Source organism: Poecilia latipinna, unplaced genomic scaffold, assembly GCF_001443285.1.
Source record: "Poecilia latipinna isolate Pla-1442-1.1 unplaced genomic scaffold, P_latipinna-1.0 Scaffold558, whole genome shotgun sequence".
Lineage (NCBI taxonomy): Eukaryota > Metazoa > Chordata > Actinopteri > Cyprinodontiformes > Poeciliidae > Poecilia > Poecilia latipinna.
The window spans coordinates 48,508-71,561 of NW_015113174.1; the positions used below are offsets into that span (position 1 = coordinate 48,508).

The 23,054-nt window shown below is 41.2% G+C and overlaps 1 protein-coding gene across 2 annotated transcripts in view; it reads right to left on the reverse strand.

The window, feature by feature from the left end:
- Positions 1-21,503, reverse strand: part of zhx2a (zinc fingers and homeoboxes 2a) — a 32,445-nt gene extending 10,942 nt beyond the window's left edge. The window contains exons 1-3 of one of the 2 annotated variants that reach the window (XM_015041570.1): positions 20,374-21,503; positions 2,706-3,118; positions 1,800-2,519 (exon numbers count right to left, since the gene is read on the reverse strand). In XM_015041570.1, the coding sequence (XP_014897056.1) occupies positions 1,800-2,519; positions 2,706-2,804 (819 nt within the window). In that variant the 5' untranslated portion in view covers positions 2,805-3,118; positions 20,374-21,503. Of the gene's footprint in view, positions 1-1,799; positions 2,520-2,705; positions 3,119-19,489; positions 19,839-20,373 lie in introns of those variants that run through there. The other variant, XM_015041571.1, reaches the window with a different exon arrangement.
- Between the last annotated feature and the right edge of the window lie 1,551 nt (positions 21,504-23,054).

Genomic DNA, 23,054 nt, shown 5'->3' on the forward strand with positions numbered 1-23,054 from the left:
TGGAATAATTATGCAGAACAGGGAGGAAGCAGAATAGATTGATTCTTTTTTCAGAGATTATCTGTTTCATGTTAGGACAGCGGAAGTTTTAAACAGCGAGAGCAGAACCAGCGTCTTACATCGCAGCTCGAAGACTTAGATAATTTTGCGGGTTATTTGTTTAGCTTTCTGACCGTCATGCTAATCCGGGTGAGTGTTTGTAGCTGTGCGCTGCTTTACCTGCTATCTAATCCTCCATATGTCTTTTTTTTACTGCAGTGAGCCTCGATGCAGCCAAACTCCGTCAAGTATGTCATTGTTTTTATGCCATATTAGATTCGTCGTGTTGATGCATTTTGACGCGCTTCAATTTTACGCCGCAACACCCAAACTTCCCCATTCACTCAGTGCGTTATAGTTACACATCGCTTAGGATTTGTTGCTGCGCGTTTGCGCAGAGTGAAGGAAAGAGGAGACCAGCTGCACAGGCAGGTTGGGAAATGATATGCAGGTGATCGGTTTGTGTGATCGGCAACAAGAGACCGTGATCGACACCGATCATAACTTTTTCACGGAAATCGGCCGATTATGATCGGTGGCCGATCGATCGGCACACCTCTACCCCACATCACATCAAATATAGTTTTATTTGATTTAATGACTTTCTGAGTTGGGTGGTGAAGTGCAAATTTGACGCTGTTCTGAAATTTCCCTAAATAATCGCCAACATTATTAGGCAATATTTTCACAAAATAACTTCACAGGGATTCCAAACCAATGCACTGCCAAGTAAAGTCATTCTCACACACTATAAACTTTTTAATATCTGATCACGTTACAACCTCAAACTTAATAGCACTTTGCTTGGATTCAAAGTGATACACAATGTAGAGTATGAGGGGAAATGAAAGGGAAGCACAAGAATTTGAGAAGTGAAATGTATATGTATTCACCCCCCTTTACTCTGATACCCCAAAATTAAAACTAGAGTCTAATACACTAATTGGGACAACTGCAAATTCTGCATCACATCAGAGCCATCTCCCTGAAGGGAAATGCAGGGCAAGGAGAGCATCAGGTCTAGATCAGCAGCAAGTAGAAGCTGTTCACAGGACGACTATTGGCTGGGCACTGCACAAATCTGGCCTTAGCAGAAGCACGGCAAAAAAAAACAACACTGTTCCAGATACACAAGTTCTTTTTCATGTACCAATTTATGGGACACGGTTAATATTTCACATAAGCTGCTCTGGTCAAATGAGACCAAATTGAAGCATTTCTTGGCATATTTTGACTATTATTTTATACTATAATCCCTCCTGGAGCTTTCACTTACTCTAGCCAACTGTTTTGGGGTCCCAAATTGAACCAGTGACGCTATGAAGCAACTCCTACCAATGCAGGATAGTCAACGAGGTCAACAACAATGATTTTCAGCAACAAAGCCATAACCAATGGTTCTATCACAGCGACTACACTTTACAACTAAAAACTCATTGGAAATTGTGAATTTGTGGCAATTTGATGCTCTTCGTTCATTCTGGCTGAAACTAAGCTACTTTGTAAAGAAGAAGAAAAAAGAAGTACAGTCTCTAGGTGTACAAAGATGGTAGAGAAATTCATATCCAAAAACACTTGAAACTGTAAAGGTTGTAAAGGTTAGTCCCACAAAGTACTGACTTAAGGAAGTTTGATAAAATGCAGAAAAACCTATCTGAACAATGTATTTTCTGTTGGGACGATAATAAAATCCCAATAACATGTATTGAGGTTTGTACATCCAACGTGAAAAAACAGCAGAGGTTTTCCCTTTGTCCTACCTGGGTGTAATTTATAGGCTGCTGTAAAGAAGGCATGATGTGAGAAAGGCTGTCCGCTTTGAGCAGAGTCGACTCTGGGATGATAACAGTCCCGTTCACATTGAGCGCCGTTATTGGTTTCTTGGCGAGCTCTGGGGTCAGTTTACCCATCTGCAGTTCTGTCCGTTTGGTGTCTGTAGACAAAGTTTTTGGTTTAGCAGTTTTCACTGTGTTGGTTTTGATGAGCGAGGAGCTTCCCAGTCTGTCCCCTTTGCCAGGAAGCGAACCCAACGTGTTGTAAATGACTGCGTTGTTGCTGCAGCCTTCTATCGTCTGTTCCAGGATTGTCTGGTTGTTCATTTTGATGCGTTTGAATTTGAAGTTGCTCTCCCCGGGGTGACATCTCTCGTTGTGCTCCGTTAGGGTGTCGAACTTCTTAGTGTTGAAGTTGCATACAGCGCACAGGTACAGTGGGTTGAGGATGACATTTGGATGGTTGGAGTCCACGTGTTCCTTGAAAGTGTTTAGATTCTGTGTGGAAAAGGTGCAGTATTTGCACTCGTAGCCTCCCTGCTGTCTGCGCTGAGGTTTGGAGGGGTCTGGCGGCTCCTTTTGTGGTTTGTCAGGACCTGTGGGAGCGTCCGAGGCTTTGCCTGTCCCGTCAGAGTCTGTCGGTGGCTCTGCTTGCACCGGATGGTCTGTATTCATAGGCACCTCATCCTGAACATGGTTTTCTGTTACCTAGCAGAAAGAGAAAGCAAAAGTCATTGGATTAGATTTTTAACTTCTATATAAATGTTTAGTTAAACCTTTTGCTATGTGAATGATTGTAATTAGGGTCTTCTTCACATATAAAATCCCACCAGGGCCTCCAAATGTTACAATAAAAAACAACCAAACAAACAAACAAAAAAACAATGCTCCTGCCTCCATATTGTGCGATTCGTCCTTATCATCATCCACCTCCAACTGTGTTTGCTCTGGTCGGATCATGCAGGGAGTGGAAGCTTTGCGTCGACTTGACATGATGATTTCAGGTTGCGGGTCAGGAATGTGCTTAGAGTTGCTTTTGTCTTGGCTCGGGATTCCAAGATGGAGGACCACTGATTAAATACAGAATGACTGTCTAAAGTGGAGCCAGACAGATTAAACGCAGACCAGAACGGGACTTTCTGGGACTGTCACAGAGAGACGTCAAAGAAATGTTTTGGTATTTGTAGAGAGACCAAATACGATAATGGGAGATGAAGGACTGTTTGCAGAGCAGCGTGGGCTGGACTCGTTGACGGTGTCAGCTCCAACAATGGCAGCTCTTCTGGGTCTTCATGACAGGATGCTGCCTGGATGGGAGACAAAAAAAAGTCAGCAAATGAGAACCGATCATTGCCATCAGTAGAAAAATGTTTTCACGCTCATCTACAGTTCTTCGACCTCTGTGAGAATAGCCTGAAATCTTCTGCAGAGCATAAGCAATGACAATGAAATAATTCAAAAGCAAAAGTCAAGATTAGGTGTTTGAATGTTGTCTGGTGTAACAGATAACCACAGTTTTCAAGTTTCAAGCTGAATGTTGGTGGTATAAAACAGTAGCTGGCAAATGAACGGCACAGCAAACAGGCGGTCTACAGGTGGCCTGCTTCAGAAAAGTCTTTGAACAATAGAACAAAACTGCAACAATGCTTTTTTTTTGCACAAACTACTGTGCAGGCAACAATCTTAAGGAGTACCTGCGGCGAACCACTGGAAGATTAAACGAAAGGTAGCGTGCTGCTTAATGAGCATTTGTTGTTTCATGCTGGGAGACTGGTGGAAAAGAATGTGACAAAAAAAACTAACAAAAATAGAAACCTTTTGACAATATTGTGAGTCAAAACTCCACAACTTCAGGCAAAGCACGAGCCAGCGATAATACTGGCTGTAATGTGTGAGGAGCAACTCTCAGAAAACGTAATGTGCTAATTGAATGAAAAATGATTAAGTACAAGGCTGGGAAAGGAAAATACAAATTAAGGGTATCAACTACTTGAACATTATAAATATTGTAAGTCAGATGATAAAGATGATCTTTTGTTAGGTTTTGGTCTGCAAACCTGCAGATCCACATAACCGTTGCGTCAGATTCACGGTGGCGATACTTTAGCTGGGATGCAAATATATTCAGATCTGCTGCTGTCAGGAACAAGAGGACTGTCCAGAGTAATGCTGAATACTTATTCAGCTGATTGGACCACAAAGTGTGGATAGAATGACAAATCAGAGATAAATCAGATTCACATTCGCATCTTGAAGAGCCAAGAACAGCTTTATTGCGGAAAATGACACCCCATCAAGAAGGAACATTCAGAAATATCAGAGGAAGTGTGAGCTGGAGAAAGTTTTCTTGCAGGCTAATGAGAGAGAAGCTTATCTGACTGAAAAGGCCCATTGATATTCTGGAGGCCTCTCGCACAAGCTTTACTCTCATATTCACATGAGTAAAAATCAAATGAGTTCATGCAGCTGCGGTGCTCTTCTATCGGGACTTAATGAGGTTCCATAAAACATGGCACAGAAGAACGAGTCCTCATTCCAAATTAAAATCTCACTTACACAACGGCGCTTTATTGCTCCAGTAATAAAGTAAAAATAAACAGAGGAAGTCTGACGCTTCCAAGCACAGACGACCCGAGGCAGTTTCATCAGCTCTGGATTTACTTTGTAATCACCTCAGAGAGTCACGATCTCAATGCGAACCTCTCCAACGCCTCCTCCGTTTAGAAAAGCACTGACACCTTTGAGGCCTGCATGCTGCCATCCCAGCCACTGTCCCAATGGGTCTCGCATCTTCCAACGCCCCATTGAAGCATTGTCAGGAAGCAGCTGCGTTGCCGTGGTGTCGCTATGACAACAGCGAACGTAAAGTACCACAAGCTGTACATACATCGTCCAACTGCATTCAGGTTTGTTTGCCATCTCTTAAGAGGCAGAGGAGGAGTTAGAATAAACTAATGCACCCGTTATGAGGATGGGTGGTTTGTGAAATCTGGATGGTAAATTTAGCACAAAAAAAAAAACTTCCATAAATGATCATTAAAAAATTAAGCAGTACACACAGTGGCAACTTTATGATGTGCTTTCAATCCAAACCGAGTAACAGTATATTTTTGAAAGGAAGTCAACTTTTCATTTCTGGAGGCAGAAAGGTTGGAAGTCTTGATTCATGTTTGTGTGCCTACAATCTCCTTCCTGTTCAACTCTACTTCTGTTGATGTTCCTGCTGTGTAGCAGGTAGATTTTCTACGCAGCGACACCTATCGTTTAAGAAAAGAGGTGCAACAATTAGCAACCAACACGTTGCTCGCACCAATGCCGATATGTGGTTCTGGTGTCAATCTGTATATTTTACAGACTAAAACCCAGATTTGTAATTGGCTGATTACAGCTGGAAAGTTTGCAGCATGCTGATTTGAAAGCTTAGACCTGCTGTGGGCAATATGCTGACAGTTTTTTTTATTTATTTTATTTTTATATATTTTTTTAATGAAAAATAAGAGTGAAATGCCAGTTGTGAAATATTATTAAACTTTCTTGGCGCAGTCGCTGTACAAAACGGGGCAGTAAAGTGATCTTGTGCCACAAGATATTTTTGCTTCACTTTTATTAGCCACATACAGGTCTGGTTATTGCCAAATAACTTAATCAGAACCTGCATGAAAACATGAAGCAGGCAAAAAGATCTTAAAAAGCTATACATCCGAAGTAACACACGAGAAAATCATTGATAGCTTTCATTCTAAGAAGGGTTATGGTGCCATTTTTAACATCTTGGGACATCAGCATGGTGGTGACTTTCTGTAGCAAGTCACTACCGCTGACTGACACCTGACTCAGATGAGGTCAGTGTTCATAATTCAAAAATAAAAGAAAATTTTATCCATGGTAGAGTTTCAAGACCAAAACCACCGTTGACCAAAAAACCTCCCACAAAGTCCGATCTAACATTTGCCACAAAACACACGAAGATCCCCAAGATATTTGGAAAATGCTTTATGGACTGCAGAGACAACAGCAAAACTTTCTGGAAGACTTGTGTCCTGTAACATGTGGTGTATAAACTAACAGCATTTCAGCATAAGCCAAACAAGGTGGAGGTACTTCCTGCTTCACCACCTTGTCATAAAATCCTGAAGGAGAATGTCCATCCATCAGTTCCTGACTTCAGTGTTAATATTCAGCATGACAAAGCACAGCATCCCTGATATGCTCCAAAGAAACCAACTGAAGGACTAGGTTTAGCGGCCTAGTCAAAGTCCAGCCTCAACTTTAATTAAAAAGCTGTGGAAAGGCCTTAAACAGGCTGTTCATACTGCAGACCTCTATTGTACATAACTTAAGACAATTCTGTGTTTAGTGGTGATGGGACCTAATTTCCCGTTGCCACTGGTTGCAGTATATCAGGGGTGGCCAAGTCCAGTCCTCGAGAGCCACCATCCTGCAAGTTTCAGATGCATCCCTGCTTCAACACACCTGAATCAAATGACTGCCTCGTTATCAGGCCTCTGTAGAGCTGATCCCGGTCTGTTGGAGTAAGGATACTTCTAAAACTTGCAGGATGGTGGCTCTCGAGGACTGGACTTGGCCACCCCTGCAGTATATAGTACACCATATAACTCCAGCATAGAACTGCATACCAGTGCACCATACACCATATGTCCCTTGAAAAGTATGATTTATCTCTGCTGAAATCCAGTTAACATCGGATAAGGAGGAATGGAGGGATGCATCTGTCAGCTGCGACTGAAGTGCCACTTCACGTGACCCCCTGAACTTCAGCTGCCACACTGCTGACACAGCATGAACCCTCCTCAAAAGCGATGATGGGAAAGACAGAGCAGAAGCGAAGAGAAAAGCCATTGTGCTGCAGCTGAATTTTTATCTCCTACAGTGGATCTATACAAGCTGAGAGGGAAGATGAGCCATCCCCTTATGCAACACCATTTAGTCACAGGAACTTATATGACAAGCACTTAGTGTCGTCAACAGGATGCACGGAGGAGAACATCAGAGACTGCTTTATGTAATAAAGAAGTTGCTACCGTGCCACTGGAGTAAAAAAAGAAAAAGTGTTCAAAACATGTCAGATTTTGAGCAGAAGTCAGAAAGGCAGACATTATTGTACACAATGTAAATACAAACAACTTAGCCAGTTTGAATTGTGGCAGTCAAACATGTGTGCCCACCATCTCAAACAGAGAGAAACGCCTGAGCAAACAGATGAACACTGGAGATAGACCAACACTCTTCTTCCTCTCTCAACATTTTTCACTGGAGGAGGGGCGGCTCTCCTGCTGCTTCACCGAATGCCATCACAAAGAATCCATGTTGTTAATCATATCATATCTGCAGCTTTTATCTAATTTAGTCATCTTTGTAATACACTAACAGACTTTCAGTCTCAAGGTAAAATAATACTAAGGATTTTTTTTGTCTGATGTCCTTGAAGTTTTTTTTTTTTTTTTTTTTGGACTCTGCAATCTGTTGCCTGAGTTTTAAACACCAAAAGAGTCTCTGTTCTTCAAGCTAGAAAATGTTTATTAACTGTGATATTTGCTCTAAAACTTGAGCTGCGTTCACAAGTTAGGTCAGACTGTCAGCCTCCCACCTGTTCCATTAGTGTGTCTAACCCAGTCAGCCAATGTGTGCAGAGTGAGCTCCGTGCCAGAGCCACAAACTCCCTACTGTCTGGATGCTCATTAAACTTGTATGAATACTGAGCCTGGCTGCCTCTAGCCTGGCCGTCTGTCAGTTTGTGCTGTCCTGTTGTTTGGCTGCCTGGTTGGCATCATAATAGTGGAGCCATCTACCTGAAAATGTTAAGTAATGCGATGAAGAAGGACGGACAGTAACAAGGTTACGCTACAGACAGTAAGACAACATGAATCAAAACAATGCCATCCGGAGCCGCTACTCTGACGCATGAAGACAGACAGACGATCCGATACGTCAGAAACACAATAGGGCCATAGGAAGGATGTGCTATCAAACAGCACGGAGAGGCAAATGACACAGAACAGATGAGTCACAGCAGTACACTCGACTCAGTCCCTATTTCTGTGTGCCATTAAGGTAATCTCACACTGAGGAAGGGCAGATGCTTCTCACTTGGCGCATACAAGATCTGGAGTTTCAAAGAGACTGTTTAGCTGAACCTGTCGTCATAAAAACACCCATCATAGCTTCTCTGTGAAAATAAAAATACAGCTAGACTTGTAGTGAAAGATCTTTATGTTGTTCTTTAGGTCTTAAGACATTTTTACTTGGGGATCACTATAGTAACTGCTGCCAATGTGACTAAGATGTTCTAGGAAAAAGTTGCTAGACATTATTATCTTGTCAACTTGTGCTACAAGGTCTCAAAATGTTACAAACACCCACATTTCCAGTCAAGCTCAAGTCATCTAGCTGTTCTCTTAATGCGACTGTCTGGTGAAGTAAGTGTCAGCCATTATGAGCCATAGATATGAAGGCGTTTCAAAGTGCGTGCTTTAGGCTTATATTTGTTGAAGTAAAAAGGACGTACTTCTCGAAAGGCCTAGTTGTGTTGAAAGAGGTTACGTGTGAAGACTACTAGTTAGATTGTCTAAAACACTCAGTTGAATTGGAATCGAAGAAGTCTCCTGCATGTGGAAATGGTCAACCCATCTATCCATCGAACTTGGCACCACGGGGGTGAAAGGTCCAGAAGAGAAACCCAGACATCCTCCTGACATTCTCCAATGCAATCTGGAGGATCGCAAAGCGTTTCTAGGTCAAAAGCGATATATAATGCCTCCAGCATGTTCTAGGTCTGTTGAAAGCACCTCTTAAGGGAGGCGCACAGGAAGCATCCTGATCAGATGCCTGAACCATCTCAAACTTTTTACACTCCTTACCCCATCTCTAAGACTGGACCCAGCCACCAAGCAGAGGAATCTTTTTTTCTGCCACTTGCACCCAGTATCTTGTTCCTTTGGTCACAATCCCCATCTTAAGACCAATAAGGAAACGTTAGAACATAGTCAGATCATCAAATGAAGGAATGCACTTTTTGGGTCAGCTTATTGTTCATCACGACAGACTGGAGGAAAGTCTGAACTACTGCAGAGGAGGACCAAATCTCCGTATCCATCCCATCATCAGCCCTGTACAGAACACTTCAACTCCTGGGCTAGAGGCAAGGACAGATCCATGACCCAAAGGAAGCAATCCACCGTTTCCCAGTTAAGAACCAGTTGTTTGGCAACAGGTACTCCACAGACAATTTGTGAGCACAATGAACACTCTGACTGGGGAACCGTGGAAAAAATGTTTAAGTTGCCATTTGCTTTGGACATTATCTACTGGTGCAAAAATAAAGGGGCAGTCATAACTTTTTTAATCATTTCTAATTCAAACTCTAAAACACAGAAAGATGCATTTTGTGTATATTTGACATTAGGGTCACCTTAGAATTAGACAAGCACAATAATATATGGAAACCAAATGGCATTCTTGGTATTCAAATGAAATATTACCAATTTCATCCTCATGAACAGAATACATTCCTACACTCCTTGTGAACAACCGGCAAGCTGAAATGTTGGTTGGGTTGTAAGAATCTCGATGGTGAAATCAAGGTGGAGAATTAACAGTAAATTAGTGGGTCAAGAGAAACAAACAAAAAGGTATTCAAGTGAAGCCTCTCTGACTCCTGTGCATGAAGAACAAACCAGCAGGTCAGACTAGAGTGCAGAGCAGAGTGAGAAAGCAGTCAAAATCCTGAAATGACTCCTCTGTTTCTTTACCAAACAAAAAAAAATCTCAAAAACCAGATAAGATTTGACGTATCAGAAGCAATTTTTCTCTTTTACTACAAACAGAGGGCGTGCCCTCCCTGCTCTGGTAGCTGGGCTCGGTGGGGCGTGTCCCCCCCCCCCCCCCTTTTTCTTTTTTTTTTTTTTTTGGAGCGCTTTTTTCCTCATGATCCACAAGTGAGCCACTGCAGCGCGGAAGTACAATGAGTGTGTGTCGGCAAGACTTGTGTGGGTGAGGAGAAGCTCCAGCACAAACGCAACGCGTCCCAGAAGGAGGGAGATGGAGGCTGAATTTCGGACTGTCGCAGAATTAATTTAAATCTCATCACGCGGCTCCTCTGGAGCAAAGCAAAGTGCTGCACTGTGTTTGAGTGCTCGCTATGTTCTGCATAGCAACAGAGCAGTGCTACTTTTTGCAGGCCTGCTATGGAGACTACTGTAAATGTGGCTCAGTAGCAAAAATATATATAAATATTTTCCTAGCAGAATCTAGTCTGCAGCTGGTATTTACTCCATTAATATCTGACATGACAAATCAGAAAATATGAAAAATAAGAAGAACATGCTGTACCAAGGGGCATGGTTTTACAGTACAGTGGTCTCACAAACTAACCTTCAGCCAGATAAGCTTGCCTGGTGTTCAGATGGATTATTCTTTGATACACAACATCTAGTAATTACTGCTGCAGATCAAACACACATCAATGGTTTTCTCCAGCAGCTAAGTTCTAAATACTGCCAAAAAACAAAATAAAACAAAAAAATCCTCAATGTTTTGAAATGCTCATTAAATGCGATGAAGAATCCTGGTGTCTCAGACCAAGACAGTAGATGTGTGTTTTAGATGCAGGACATGGCGAATACGTAAGGATTTTTTTGAATATTGTTCTGTTTTCCCCTTATTTAAAAAGTTATTTCAATTTGATTCAAAACTTCAGGATAAAAACAACTAATTATTACTGGTTCACCTTCACTAAACGAACCTATATTCAGTGTAAAGGAAGCATTTTCCAAAAAGCTGCTCTGAATTGGATCTGAAACGTTCATCTCTGCTTAATCTGGCTTATAAAAAATAAAAATAATTCATAAAAACCACTAAAAACAGACTACTTCTCCCTCTTTTCCCTTCACTACCTGTCTCCTTACAGAACGCACAGCTACACTGGGACGCATATACAGGGCAGGCTATAAAAATATCCAAGTGCGGATGGTTGAGTTACTATGGCAACGCTGTAACCAACAGAGAGCGTGGTGTGCGAGTGTGTGCTTCCATCCTGGAGCAGAAACCCCGCAGAGGTCAGAAACCGTCACGACAGCTGCGATGTTTGAAATCCAGTTCAGCTACACCTTTCAGCAGGAGAAACCCGCAGCTTGCTCTGAACACTGACAACTTTATACGAATCTGCCTAAATAACTTGATCGCAGGTAAAGAACATTGTGTTCAACAAATCAAGGCCACAGCTATAAGGGAGTCTTGGTTTTCTCTGTTGCCCCGTTTACCAGGGTTTTTATGTTTTTCTACAGCGTCTTGAGAAAGTATTCACATCCCTTCGATATGTTCTGCATTTTGCTGTTTTACAGCCACAAACATCAGTGTTTTTTCCAGTGGGATTAAAGGTAGCATAATTATGAAGTGGAAGGAAATGGTTTCACTTCATAATGGTTCAGATTTTTTCTCATACAAATCTGAAAAGTGTGGCATGCATTTGTATTTTGCCTCACTGAGTCAAAACTTTAACGCAGGATAATAATATTGCACTTCAGTTCCAGTTTGAAGCTGGAAGAAAAACCTCCCATCCCGGTTTCAAATCTTTAGCAGTACTCCCCCGAAATTAGAGTCAAGACCAAAAATATTTACACCCTTTTTAAAATTCCTGATCATATTTTCAATTATTTTTATTAAAACTCATCTTTTGAGGATCTCTGTGCCATAACCCTAATCTTGAGTTCCCTGCAAAATTTCCCCATAGGAATCAAATCAGAACTCTGGCTGGGCTTCTCAAAAACAATATTACTTCCAATCAGAAGAAATGTTGATCAAAAAAAACTTTCAACAAAAGTGTTGTGAAGAATATTGGGCTTAACCTCCATATTCCTGTCGAATGACCCATCATAGCTTTCCCTGCTGAAGTAAAGTATCCCCTCAGCATTATACTTCCACCACCATGTCACATTGAAGACAGTGTGGAACTCCAGAGTTCGTTTTCAACTACACATTTTGTTTTGCATTTCAATCTGTTATAACTTCACCTTATTTTGCTTCATGTTGGTTTAATCACACAAAATAAAATAAAGTTTAAACAAAGAATCCTGTATTTCTTTACAGCGAAAATTAACCTTTGCTCTGCATACTGAAAATGACCCTGACGAACAAGGTCAGCATAAGAAAACAAGACTGGAAAGAAGAAAGGAAATACTTTATTGCTTTGACATAGTTCTGCCACAATAAATCCAGAAATACTGGATGAAAGCATTCTTGATTTTTTTTTCTAGGAAAAAAAATGGGGCCTCCAATATAAAGAGCCCCCCCTTGACAAGGCTCTGCAATCTTATTTCCACCTCCTGTTGTTTAGTCGAGCCACTCCTCCATTCTTCTTTTTCTCCCTCTCCCACGGCCTTGTTCAAGACCAGCCAGCCACAGCAATACTGCGTTACTCTCGCTGGATGGTCTCAAAGCAGTAATTTAACTGCATAAACTATCCGAGAATGCGCCACAGTGTCTTTTTCCAAAGAGAATCTGACTGTTCAAGTTTGTAGAAATATTATCTAGCTCTGGACTGTACCCCCAATTGAGAGTTTTATGGAACTTCACTTACACATTTCCAATAGTTTAATCCCTGACATTCAGTCCTTTTTCACTGCAACATGATCCAGTGTTTTTGGATTCCAGGTAAGCCTTTGTGTTTTCCATGAACCTCAAACAGTCGGCGTCCCTAGGGGGCCGAATTTCCCACCTGTCAGTCTGTGCCTTGGCTGCAGTAGGTGGGGCGTGTGAGCGAAGGTTCCTAGCAGCTTCTTATTGGCCTCAAATGGACAAAAGGGGCACCTAAGCTCTTCCAGTGGCAGACAGAGTGAAAAGCTCTATGGCTTGGACCCTCCATTTTCTCGTTTGCCCCCGCAAACATGAGATTCAGAGGACGCAGGAGTCTATGCCACACATGTTTATGCATGAATACATCGCCGCAAAAATTATTCACAACCCAGAAACGTTTTCACATTTTCTCATGCTACAACCACAAACTTCAACGTGCTTTACTGAAACTTTATGTAATAAACTAACAGAGTGTATATATATATATATATATATATATATATATATATATATATATATATGTGTGTGTGTGTGTGTGTGTGTGTGTGTGTATGTATATATAAAGCTGAAGAAATACTGAATAGTTGTAAGGTTTTTTTTTCTTTTTTCACATAGTCCACTTTCCACTTATTTAGTAATTAGGTAACTTCTAAAGACAATTTGATGCTATGTTTTTTTATTATATGGCGTTAGAGTAAAAGTATGTGAAAGGCTATTTTGTTCATCAATTAAGATTTGGACTTAAAGGCTTGACATATTGCTTTGTAATACGATTGTGATAAAAATAAAAATTGACATTAAGAGCTATTTGTTACTAATTTTTTTAAGTAACTGAATGGCTATGAATGCATGACATAGCAATTATAGCTCCGCTCCCCCAAAAAGAACAAAAACATATCCATTTGTGATATGCTTCTTTAGGACGCCAGTCACGTAAAGACTGCACACAGTAATTTGATCATATCTTCAAATGTATTGATATTTGTTGATATTCTCAATGGAGAAAATAGTAAAAACAGTTCAGACAATAAGCAGTTAATTTAACATTGAATTTGATTCATTCTGACAATAATAAATCGAGATTCTTATGACAAAATGTTTTCCATATAAATAGCAAATAATGCGATAAATGTTTGCCCCAGTTACATTCCAAAGACCATGCATTGCAGTTTGTGGTTGAAACGTGGACAGTACATAGCATATGCTTCAGTAAGGTAAAGAAACATGGATTGCTGTGATGTTAATGAATGATCTGCTGGTTCTGTGCAGACAGCACAGCAGAACGTCCACAACACTGCAGTGAATATGGTGTAAAAAAAAAAAAAGCTGCTGGGTCATGTACAACGGGGAAGTTTAATACATGACCACACACGCTTATTTCTGTGCAAACTCCTCTGCACTCTTATGCTCAAATACAACCCAATCCCACAGCGAAGGGAAGGATATTTAATGAATTAAGATGTTCCGGTGCTGATGAAGAGCCCAGCTCCAAATACTGAACCCAAGTGGGTGACCGTTCTCTCTCAACAACAGCCTCAGTCGACTCCCGTATCTCCTTCATGCTGCTCAGACACTCTGACTCCGGTGCGTTCCTTTGTCCCTCCCTGGCTAACTCGGAGTCACCTTTAGCTCGGTTTAAGGTTTTAGAATGCGTCGAGAAGCAGAAACGTAGATCTGCTTCTGCAGCAGAGACGGCGATCCTAGCGAGATCCGGACTGCGTTCACAGACATAAACTGATGTGATCTTTTGTGCCAATTACCTGGAAATGTTGATGTGACGGAGCACTTCCAGGAAGTCTGGAGCCAGCATATCTAAGCCATTTACACTGAAAATTGACACCAACATGAAGAACTGTGTTTAAAGGTGAAATGACATTAATCTACTTTTAATGTCTCCCCGTTTACCACCACTCTTACGAACAGTGGTGTAATTGTCTCATCCTCGTTTCTCTCACTCTCAAACATCACACCTACTCCCGGTCGCAGCCTCCACCGTTTGACCCCCCCCCACCGACTCCACCTACAGGTGATGAGCTCATCTCTGCGGTTGCCTTAGTCACCTAACAACACGTCTGAGAAGCTGGCAGAGAGGAAGACCTGAACCAAAAAAAAAACGCAGGAACAAAGCCCCGTGTTAGACGCCAGTGATGTCATCACGAGGCCCGGGTGAGCACGGCAGGCCATGATGACAGCAGCCTCCATCCTCCGAACCCATGATGACTCACTCCGGCTTTCCACAGAGAGAAGGGGCAGCCATTATACGGCTGGGAATGAGATGTGGAATCTAATGTGTGGTTATGAAACAATGGATGGTTCTAATCAGTATGCAAAACAAGAAAACATGTTCAACACCCCACCGCCCCCCATTAGTTAGACAGCAGATTATACAAGCACACAATATTTCCATCAGTGACATCTAAAACAGAAGGCGAGAAGAAGAAGAAAAAAAAAAAAGCTCTGCTATAACGATCTCTGGACGCGCTCCATAGCTGTGTAGGATCAGAGTTCTGGATAAACGGTTTGAAGTTGGAGACACTCAACTTTTTACCCCTATCTACAAAAATAGAAGCTGGCCTTTCAAACTATGTATTTATACCGTTTCAAAAAAGAGTTCAAAAATGAACACACCACACTCCAACGTAAAGATGTGCAAGAACAGATGAGAAACAAAGTCACTGACATTTATCTGTTCTGAAAGAGCTACAAAACCAATTCCAAGGCTCTGAGTTGCCAAAAAATGACAACGGTCACAAAATAACCAAGAAAGACATCTAACATACTGTCAGGGTTTCTGCAGGTTTCACCAGCTCAAATTTAATTCATAATGGTCCTAAAAAGGTCATAACTTAAAGATCTGCATCATGACAGAAATACGGAAATTGCATATTTTATAACGTAGTGCCAACCTTTTTTGCACAGAATGGCCGTAGCGTCATTTCGGTTGGTAACAGAAGTGAGACAGTGGCAAAGACAAATGTCGTCCGGCCAACTGGCGATAATTCACACTTACCGATGATAGATGCAAAAAAGCTATGTGGCTAGCGAGGGTTTATTAGCAGCTAGTTAGTGGGAGCCTCAACCACCTCAAATCACAGAACGTAATGAAGAGTTTGAGTCTGCATGCGACTGAAATGTTTGCCTGATGAACAAATCTCACGAGAAAAATAAACTACACACACAGAATATATAGCAAATAATCCTGAAACGGCCAAATTTAAAACCTGTGATCAGCGTATTTAAGGCAAACTTAAATGTCTGAATGAATTTCAGGCATTTTAAGGATTTATGAATTTAGGACTTTGTAAGGATGCATGGATACCCTGACTGTGTGCATTCACAGTTAATGCAGGACTCAACAACAAGCTCCCCAAGACTAAGGAAACTATTTTGTGGGCTGACAAGACAGACATGGAGTTTACTGTCCAACATGGTGGTAGTGTAATGCTCTGGGCCTCCTTTGCTGCTTTAGGACCTGGATGACCTGCTAAATGATGGAGTCATCAATTCTGTTCTCTATCTGAAAAAATCCTAAAGGAAAATGTTTAGTCAGCTTGGTCAGGCTTGGGTTTTGCAGCAGAAAACTAGTACGAAACATGCATTCCACCTTTGAATGATTCAAACATACAAAATGTTGATTTTGGAGTAGCCTAGTCAAAGACAAGCCCTAAATCTGATACAGATCTTGTGGAATGACTTTAAACAGGCAGGTTATGCTTGAAAGTCTTTTAGTGTGGATGTTATAAAACAATTCAGCAAAGACGAGTGATGGCCTTTTACAGAATCATGGCTTTAAAAAGTGCTTCTCACATTTACTCATTATCTTTGATGTTAAAATGTATTTATTAATTTGAAACATCCAAGTATGACCAAAAGAAAACAAGAAATCTGACAGGAGGGAAACATTTTTTAACTGCTTATTTCACACAATATTCAAAACTGGGCAAACAGACAGGAACTGTTTACTGTACATAAACATGGTTCTGTTTCAGGTTTTAATCTATACCAGGATAAATAAAAAAATCCGATATAAAATCAAATTATTTTGACTCATTAATTTCTGAAGTCAAAAGAAAACAGTTTTTAATTTAAATTACTTGAGTCACACTGATTGTATGGATGCCACAATATTCTTTGCTCCCCTTTGGCATTCACACAAATACACACATTGCTGTGTTGGTTCTCAAGAGGGATTTCCCCTCTCATTCTCAACTTCTCTGTTTAAAAATATGTCTAGTAGTGAAAGAAACAGCTCGACCGCCAGATGGGAACTGCTCACTCTTTAAGACAACAATGCTATGAAAACGAACAAATCTGCTACAGTGTCTGTCCGTAAAATAAACAGCTCACTGCAGGGCTGCTAGTGGCAGCTTAAAAGTTCAACTAATTTCCTTTACTGAACCTCCTGATAAAGCTAACAAATTTCAGAACATCAGAATAAAAAAAAAGAAAGAAAAGAAAAATCAGGACGTTTTTTTTTTTCCTCAGTGAGTTTCCTGAGAAATAATAAAAAGTGACGAAGGAACATTTTGTGCTGAACGTCTCTAAATCTGTACGTAAATAGGAAATGTAATTTTGATGAAGTAAATAAAAACCCAGACTAGTGGAAGCTAACAAGCTAGTCACATGTATGCTGTATGAATGTGCCTCATTATTCAAACTAACTACATTTGGTGTCTACAAGTACAAGATGCTAAAGTGGGTTTAAGATTGTTGTGACACCACCTCTGCTCCTGATATAAAAAATTTTGTGACTTCTCAGTGGATTGAAGACTAGAAGAAAATGCACCTTCATACATCATCTAAAGTTTTAAAGCAATAACTCAGGACAAAGCACCGCTACAACTAGTGGTACTGTAGGAAATCAGCAATAAAACTGATCTGATCTTTTATCAAACATGGTCAATGTGTTGCATTATGCAGTTACGTAATTTACACTTGCAATATAGGTGATCAAAGTCCTTCAAGGGTTCTGGACCTTGAAGGTTGTATGCATCACAACTCCAGAAAAAAATTAAACAGTTTGCATGTTCTGCATTTATAGTACATTTCACAGTCATAAAATAAAAGCAGAGCAATGAAAGGAATCTATATGACTCAGTTTGTAAAATAAGAAGAGTTTTGGGAAGCCATACATTTTAAAAAGCTGGGCTCAATCTGAAGGCACACATTCAAATCCTGTTAACTCTTTCGCTTGTCCTCTACTTCATAAACTTATTTTAAATCTCCCTCACAAGGTGTGATGTCTTATCGATCTCCACATAAGTTTCAGCAGGAAAACTTCCTCAAATGATCAACACGCGACACATCAGGCTGCATGGCAACCATCAGTCATCTCCTCTGCAAATCACACTGGACTGGACCTAATCTTCTAGCAGGAGACGCAAAAAAAGTCTTAAACAATAAAAACAAAGTAGTTAGGATGACTGCGGGAGTTTTACGAAACACGATCCCTCTAATCTACTGCTGTCAAACACAATTACAACTTTGATTTAACAGCTTGCCTTTGGACTGCCTGAATAAATATGCCTAAACAGAACAATCTCTGTGTTTTTCCCCTTCCTTCCGCTGCTCAAGTCTGACACGAGTTTTTGAAGCCGTTTGATCTAAACAAATGTGACAGAGCGAGTCTTGTTCATTTTCCACCATCTGACTATGGTAAACGGATAAACGCCTCGAGGAACAAATGGAGTAGATAGCTTCACAGCTGGATGTTTTGACTGTGACATTCTGAAAGAGCACAACGTGTTGAGAAAGACCACATGGTTGGGTACGACTGGGAAAAAACCCCCCCAAAACATTACAATAAAACAAGAGGAAGATTTATTTTTACGCTGCTTCAAAAGGAAGCAACCTTTATGTAAATAAAGCCGGTGATTTTAGGATGCATAAGGCATTCATACTCCTTGCATGTAATGAATACTGACTGAAAAGGTCCAAACAATACAGAAAAATAAAAATGAAAATAAATAAATCATACATACAAAATACTTAGCATTGCTTTCTCATGTACAGAACTTGACACTGAACAGATGGTTCTCTAAATTCTGCAAAAAAAAGAAAAAAAAAAAAAAACTTTGGAAATTTTTTTTGTGCAATTTAAATGGAGCCATCTGATTTTTAATCAACCGAAGCAGGTACATGCTTTTATCATTTTGCAATCCCCTTAAATAAACTTAAGCTGTCGTTCCAGATTACATAACATCATCTGATGTGGAAGATCAAGCAGAAACCATGTGAAGAACAAACACGACCCAAATTTCTCCTCACAATTGAGGAAAAAAAAAAAAAAAAGAACACACACAAAAAAAACAGGAGTTCAAACCTAAGCGAGCACAGCCAAGTTTATCCTCAAGGGAGCAGCTGGTAACGGACCTGACGGGAGGGTTAACTGCGCTGTGATCAAAATCACTTTACATCTTCTAGAGGGAGGGGGAGGAGGGCTGTTGATCAGAGAACGTAAAAAAAAAACAAAACAAAAAAAAACATGCAAAATACAGAAGAACATCAGGTCATCCAAGAGATGGGAGGAAAAAAAAGACACTGGAGGAAACAACAGATTTTGCATGACGCACTGGATGAGAGCTTAGAGAATCAGAACTACTATTTTTTCCCCCCCTCTGTCCAAGTGCAATGAATCATCTTAACCATCACGTTTAAAAACGCTCCTTTAATTTTACTCCCACAGGCTGATTGAAGTAGCTTTAAAGGCCATAGCTGACTTCCTTGAACGCCTCGATTACTGTTTTGTTTTCATTTTGAAAAGGCTTTATATATTCTTTACATAAATAGACAAATTCAAAGTGCTAGACGAAATATAGATTTCAATAACAGGATGTCACAAAATGTGTTGAAAAAGTGCACTGATAACGTAGTGTGTGTATTAACACTACACACCACAGGAAGTTTGATGGATTCTACAGTAAAGTCTGCTCAGTGGCTTTATATAAAAAGCTGTCACATCCTCCTTATTGGAGGATGAACAATGACAAACCTGTGACCTAAAGCTGTTCCAGTTGTTATGGAAAACACTTGCAAGAGGTGATGAGTGGCAGGTGTGGTGGCTGTTTATGTCACCTCTGTGACCTTACCTAAATAATCCTGATGGATGCAGCGGTGCCACCATGACTCCAGAATGTGTCATTGGACACATTGGGGACATCTTCCCTCTCAAGGAGGCTTGTGTGACGCCGCCAGCTTATAATGTGGGACACCGAGTTCACAACCAAAGTTGATACAATGACAGGAAAATACAGAATTAGGGAGTTTTCGGGCTGTTCCTAGCTCACTGCAGTGAGAGGACCCACAGTAGCGGCGCCGTGAGTGTCGGTGGGGAGGAGGCATCACCAGGGGTAACGTTCCGCCTACATCACAGAGCCTCCCAAATCAAAGTCGAGAAACAACCTCGGAGTCTAAAAGTTGCGGTGAAACCTCAGCACCTCCAGCAGAGAGCTGCTGCACCCGCTGCTTTGCGGACTTTGCCGGGTCCTTTCCGGCGGGCCCAGGCGAGACGTGAGAGTGGGGCGCAGAGAAACACATTCTCTCCCCCCCCTCTCAAATGTTCCCCCTCTCGCCACCGACGTAACAACATGTCGGCAGAGACGGCCATGTTTTGCTGGTTATGTCGACACGGGGGAGGAGGAAAAGTAGACACGATGTTTCTCCTCTCTGCCTGCCGACGCCACAGTCGCCGCATATCAGACTGAAACTCTCACACGGGGCTTGAAAATGTCCACCTAACTTCAGGAGGGGGCACGTTGTGTCCCCCCGTACGCAGGTGTAAACGGCAGAGCCACGCAAAGTTCATGCGGCGAGACAACTTAAAATGTTTACACGGCGGCGTGTGGACGTCACGAAGCACCGAGAGGGACACAAACAAACAACAACACGCAGCTTCAACTTGGGGGGACTTTTTGATAAACAGACCCGCGGCGAGCCGACAGAAAACCAGAGGAAGAGTTTAGCCGTTTCTTACCTGCCCACCCCCTTCTTGACGCGACGTTCAGGTAGCGCGGTACAATCCCAACGCGACAGCTGGAGCAGCAAGCACGCCGAATGGGTTTGAAAGAGTCTCGCGGCGGCCCAATAGCCGACGAGACAACAGGCGACAGGGAAGGGAAAAAATTGGCGATCACAAGGAGGATCTACGCCAAAAGCCACATGATCGCCGACGTCAGAGTACGTATTTGCATGTCGTACCGGAGCGCCGGTGTCCGTCCACAGCGGCTCCATAGCGATACGGCCGTGAAAAGTTTGGCCGCCGGAGGAGAAAAGTGGGGCAACTCTGCATCCCGATATCAGGAGGGGACCTGAAGTGTCCACCAGGCATGTCCGCGGCGCTGAAAATGAATGAACTGCGTGTTGTTGCTGTCAAGTTGCCCCTTGATGATGTCCTCTGCTCGGAGCTCATTGAATATTACATCCAGCGATGGGGCGTTTGCTACCACCCAAAGTCCAACCCTCCATCCACGGCCACGCCCACCAGCCCCATCCCTCAGAAGCAGAGCTGCTGCAGTGCTTTCTCAGCTGGAGGCGGTCTCTTCCAGCATGCAGCAGGGGAAACCCGCATTCAGCTCTTACTCTCCTTCATTCAAAGTTAAAAAACACCCTCCCTGCTGAATCTGTAGAGGTTAGTGTGAGGTCAGGGGAAGTGACTTGAGGTCACAAGCAGACACGCAACACTGACCTCCTCTGGATTCACACGAAAACTGCTGACCTGGGCTCAGGCATAGTCTATTTGATGATACATTCAAGCAAAACCTGTGTAAGACAAACACAGAACAAAAACAGCGAGGTGTAATATTACAGTAAAGTTTGAAACCTGTTATTTTCGTTGCAGAGTAATGGCCAGAGTGTTACCTTTTCTCCAAACAGGTTTGCAGTAATAGCGTGTGTCTGAAAGTATAGTTTTTAAGAAATCTAAAAAATGTTTTCCCCTACAGGTTTTCAAATTAAAAATGTTGAAATGTCAAATAAGATATTCTTTATCAAGGGTGGAAGTTCACTCAAAATCATTATAGGTAAAAACTTAGGGCTAATAAAATAGTAATGTGCAGTTATGAAACAGAGGGATGGATTGGAAATGGAGTAAAATGACCTCAAGCTAGCCCAGTTGGGTGAGGGTTATCTTCCCCTTCACCACTCTGTATTGTATCTATTTATTGAGTATATTTGTATCAGAGTGGCTCTCAAAAGGAAAATTCTGGAAAACCTAAATTGAAAAGCCACATTTTTCTGTCAGGTGAATCAGATTTAATATTACTGTAGCAGCTTGTTCACACTTGCATGAAGTGAATCATAGCAAGAAGTTGGTATATGTACCCAGTTTATTGTGCCCTTGTTGTTTTATTTAATTCTAACAGATTTGTTTGTTTTCAAGTTGAATGGCACGTGGAAAAGGCATTTTTTTCCCTGGTCTAATTTTGTCTATGTAGACTAGACTTTATTATCACCAAAGGGGAAATTCTTTTCCACAAACTAGCCCCCGCACTCCCATCACCACATAGACAATAACAACCAATGGCTAGGTAGACAATAACATGCAGCATGAGACAAAACATAACAAACAAGATTCAACATAAAATTATATCCTTAGCGTGTGATATTGTTTAGGTTGGCTTTCATCAAAATGAAGTCCTCCATATTTGCCCCGAGGGCAGTAAGGTGAAGTGTTACTGTACCGGATGAGTTGAGTCCCATTGATAATACAGTGTCGCTTAGTTCAGTAAGTTCAGCATTTTTGTGATTTTTGTCTCCAAACTTCATCATAATTTATTGAGAAAAATAACCCTAGGGTAAAATACTTGCATACATTTTTCCCTGGATAGCTAATGAGTATGACAAAACAAGTGAATGGTTGAACTGACCCACATCAGACAGAAGCATGTTTATGCTCAAGGAAAGCAAATGTATTATTTTTAAATAACCATTGTTCTGAAAAGCAATAACCATATTCAGTTTAAAAATTCCTTAATACTGATGCTTCAAATGAAGATCAGGAAAGCCTGAGATAAATATTTGCAAATGTAACAAAAGATGTAGGATGGCTTTTGTTTATTTTGTGTCAACAATCCAAATGAGGTTAATTATGGTTGCATGCATTGATGACAGAAAAATCTTATTTCGAGGTGGAGTACCTCTGACTCAAAAAGTAATTGTGCCACATCCTTTTTGTGAATTGAACATAAATAACGCCTAGTTTCAATTATTAGTTTCAGAAAACGTTCTCTGTCAGATTTCCAATGGAAACTAAATGTTAAGAGGACAGGGTTTTTTTTATTTTATTTATTTACCATTTACACGTGGTGAGATAAAACGTTTGCTCTGATCTGTGAGTTAAATAAAAGGTCACTAGATGGTGCCAAGTGGCTGCACTGACACACACTGACTGCTGAACTCCACCTATGTTTTCTCCATGGATTTGGACCAACAAACATAAGTATGAATGACAAGTCTAAGGTAACTTAGACTTTTAAATTAACCAATGCAGATATCTTGTTTGCTACGTTGACCACAACCTGACTTCTAAATACAGCTGATTCCATGTCACGTAGACAATAAAACCATGACAGGGACACCATCAAATGTTGTTTTAATTACAAAATGTCTTGCTGCCGTAGTTTGCTCCGAGCTGAATTGACAGTGTCAGCATGTGGT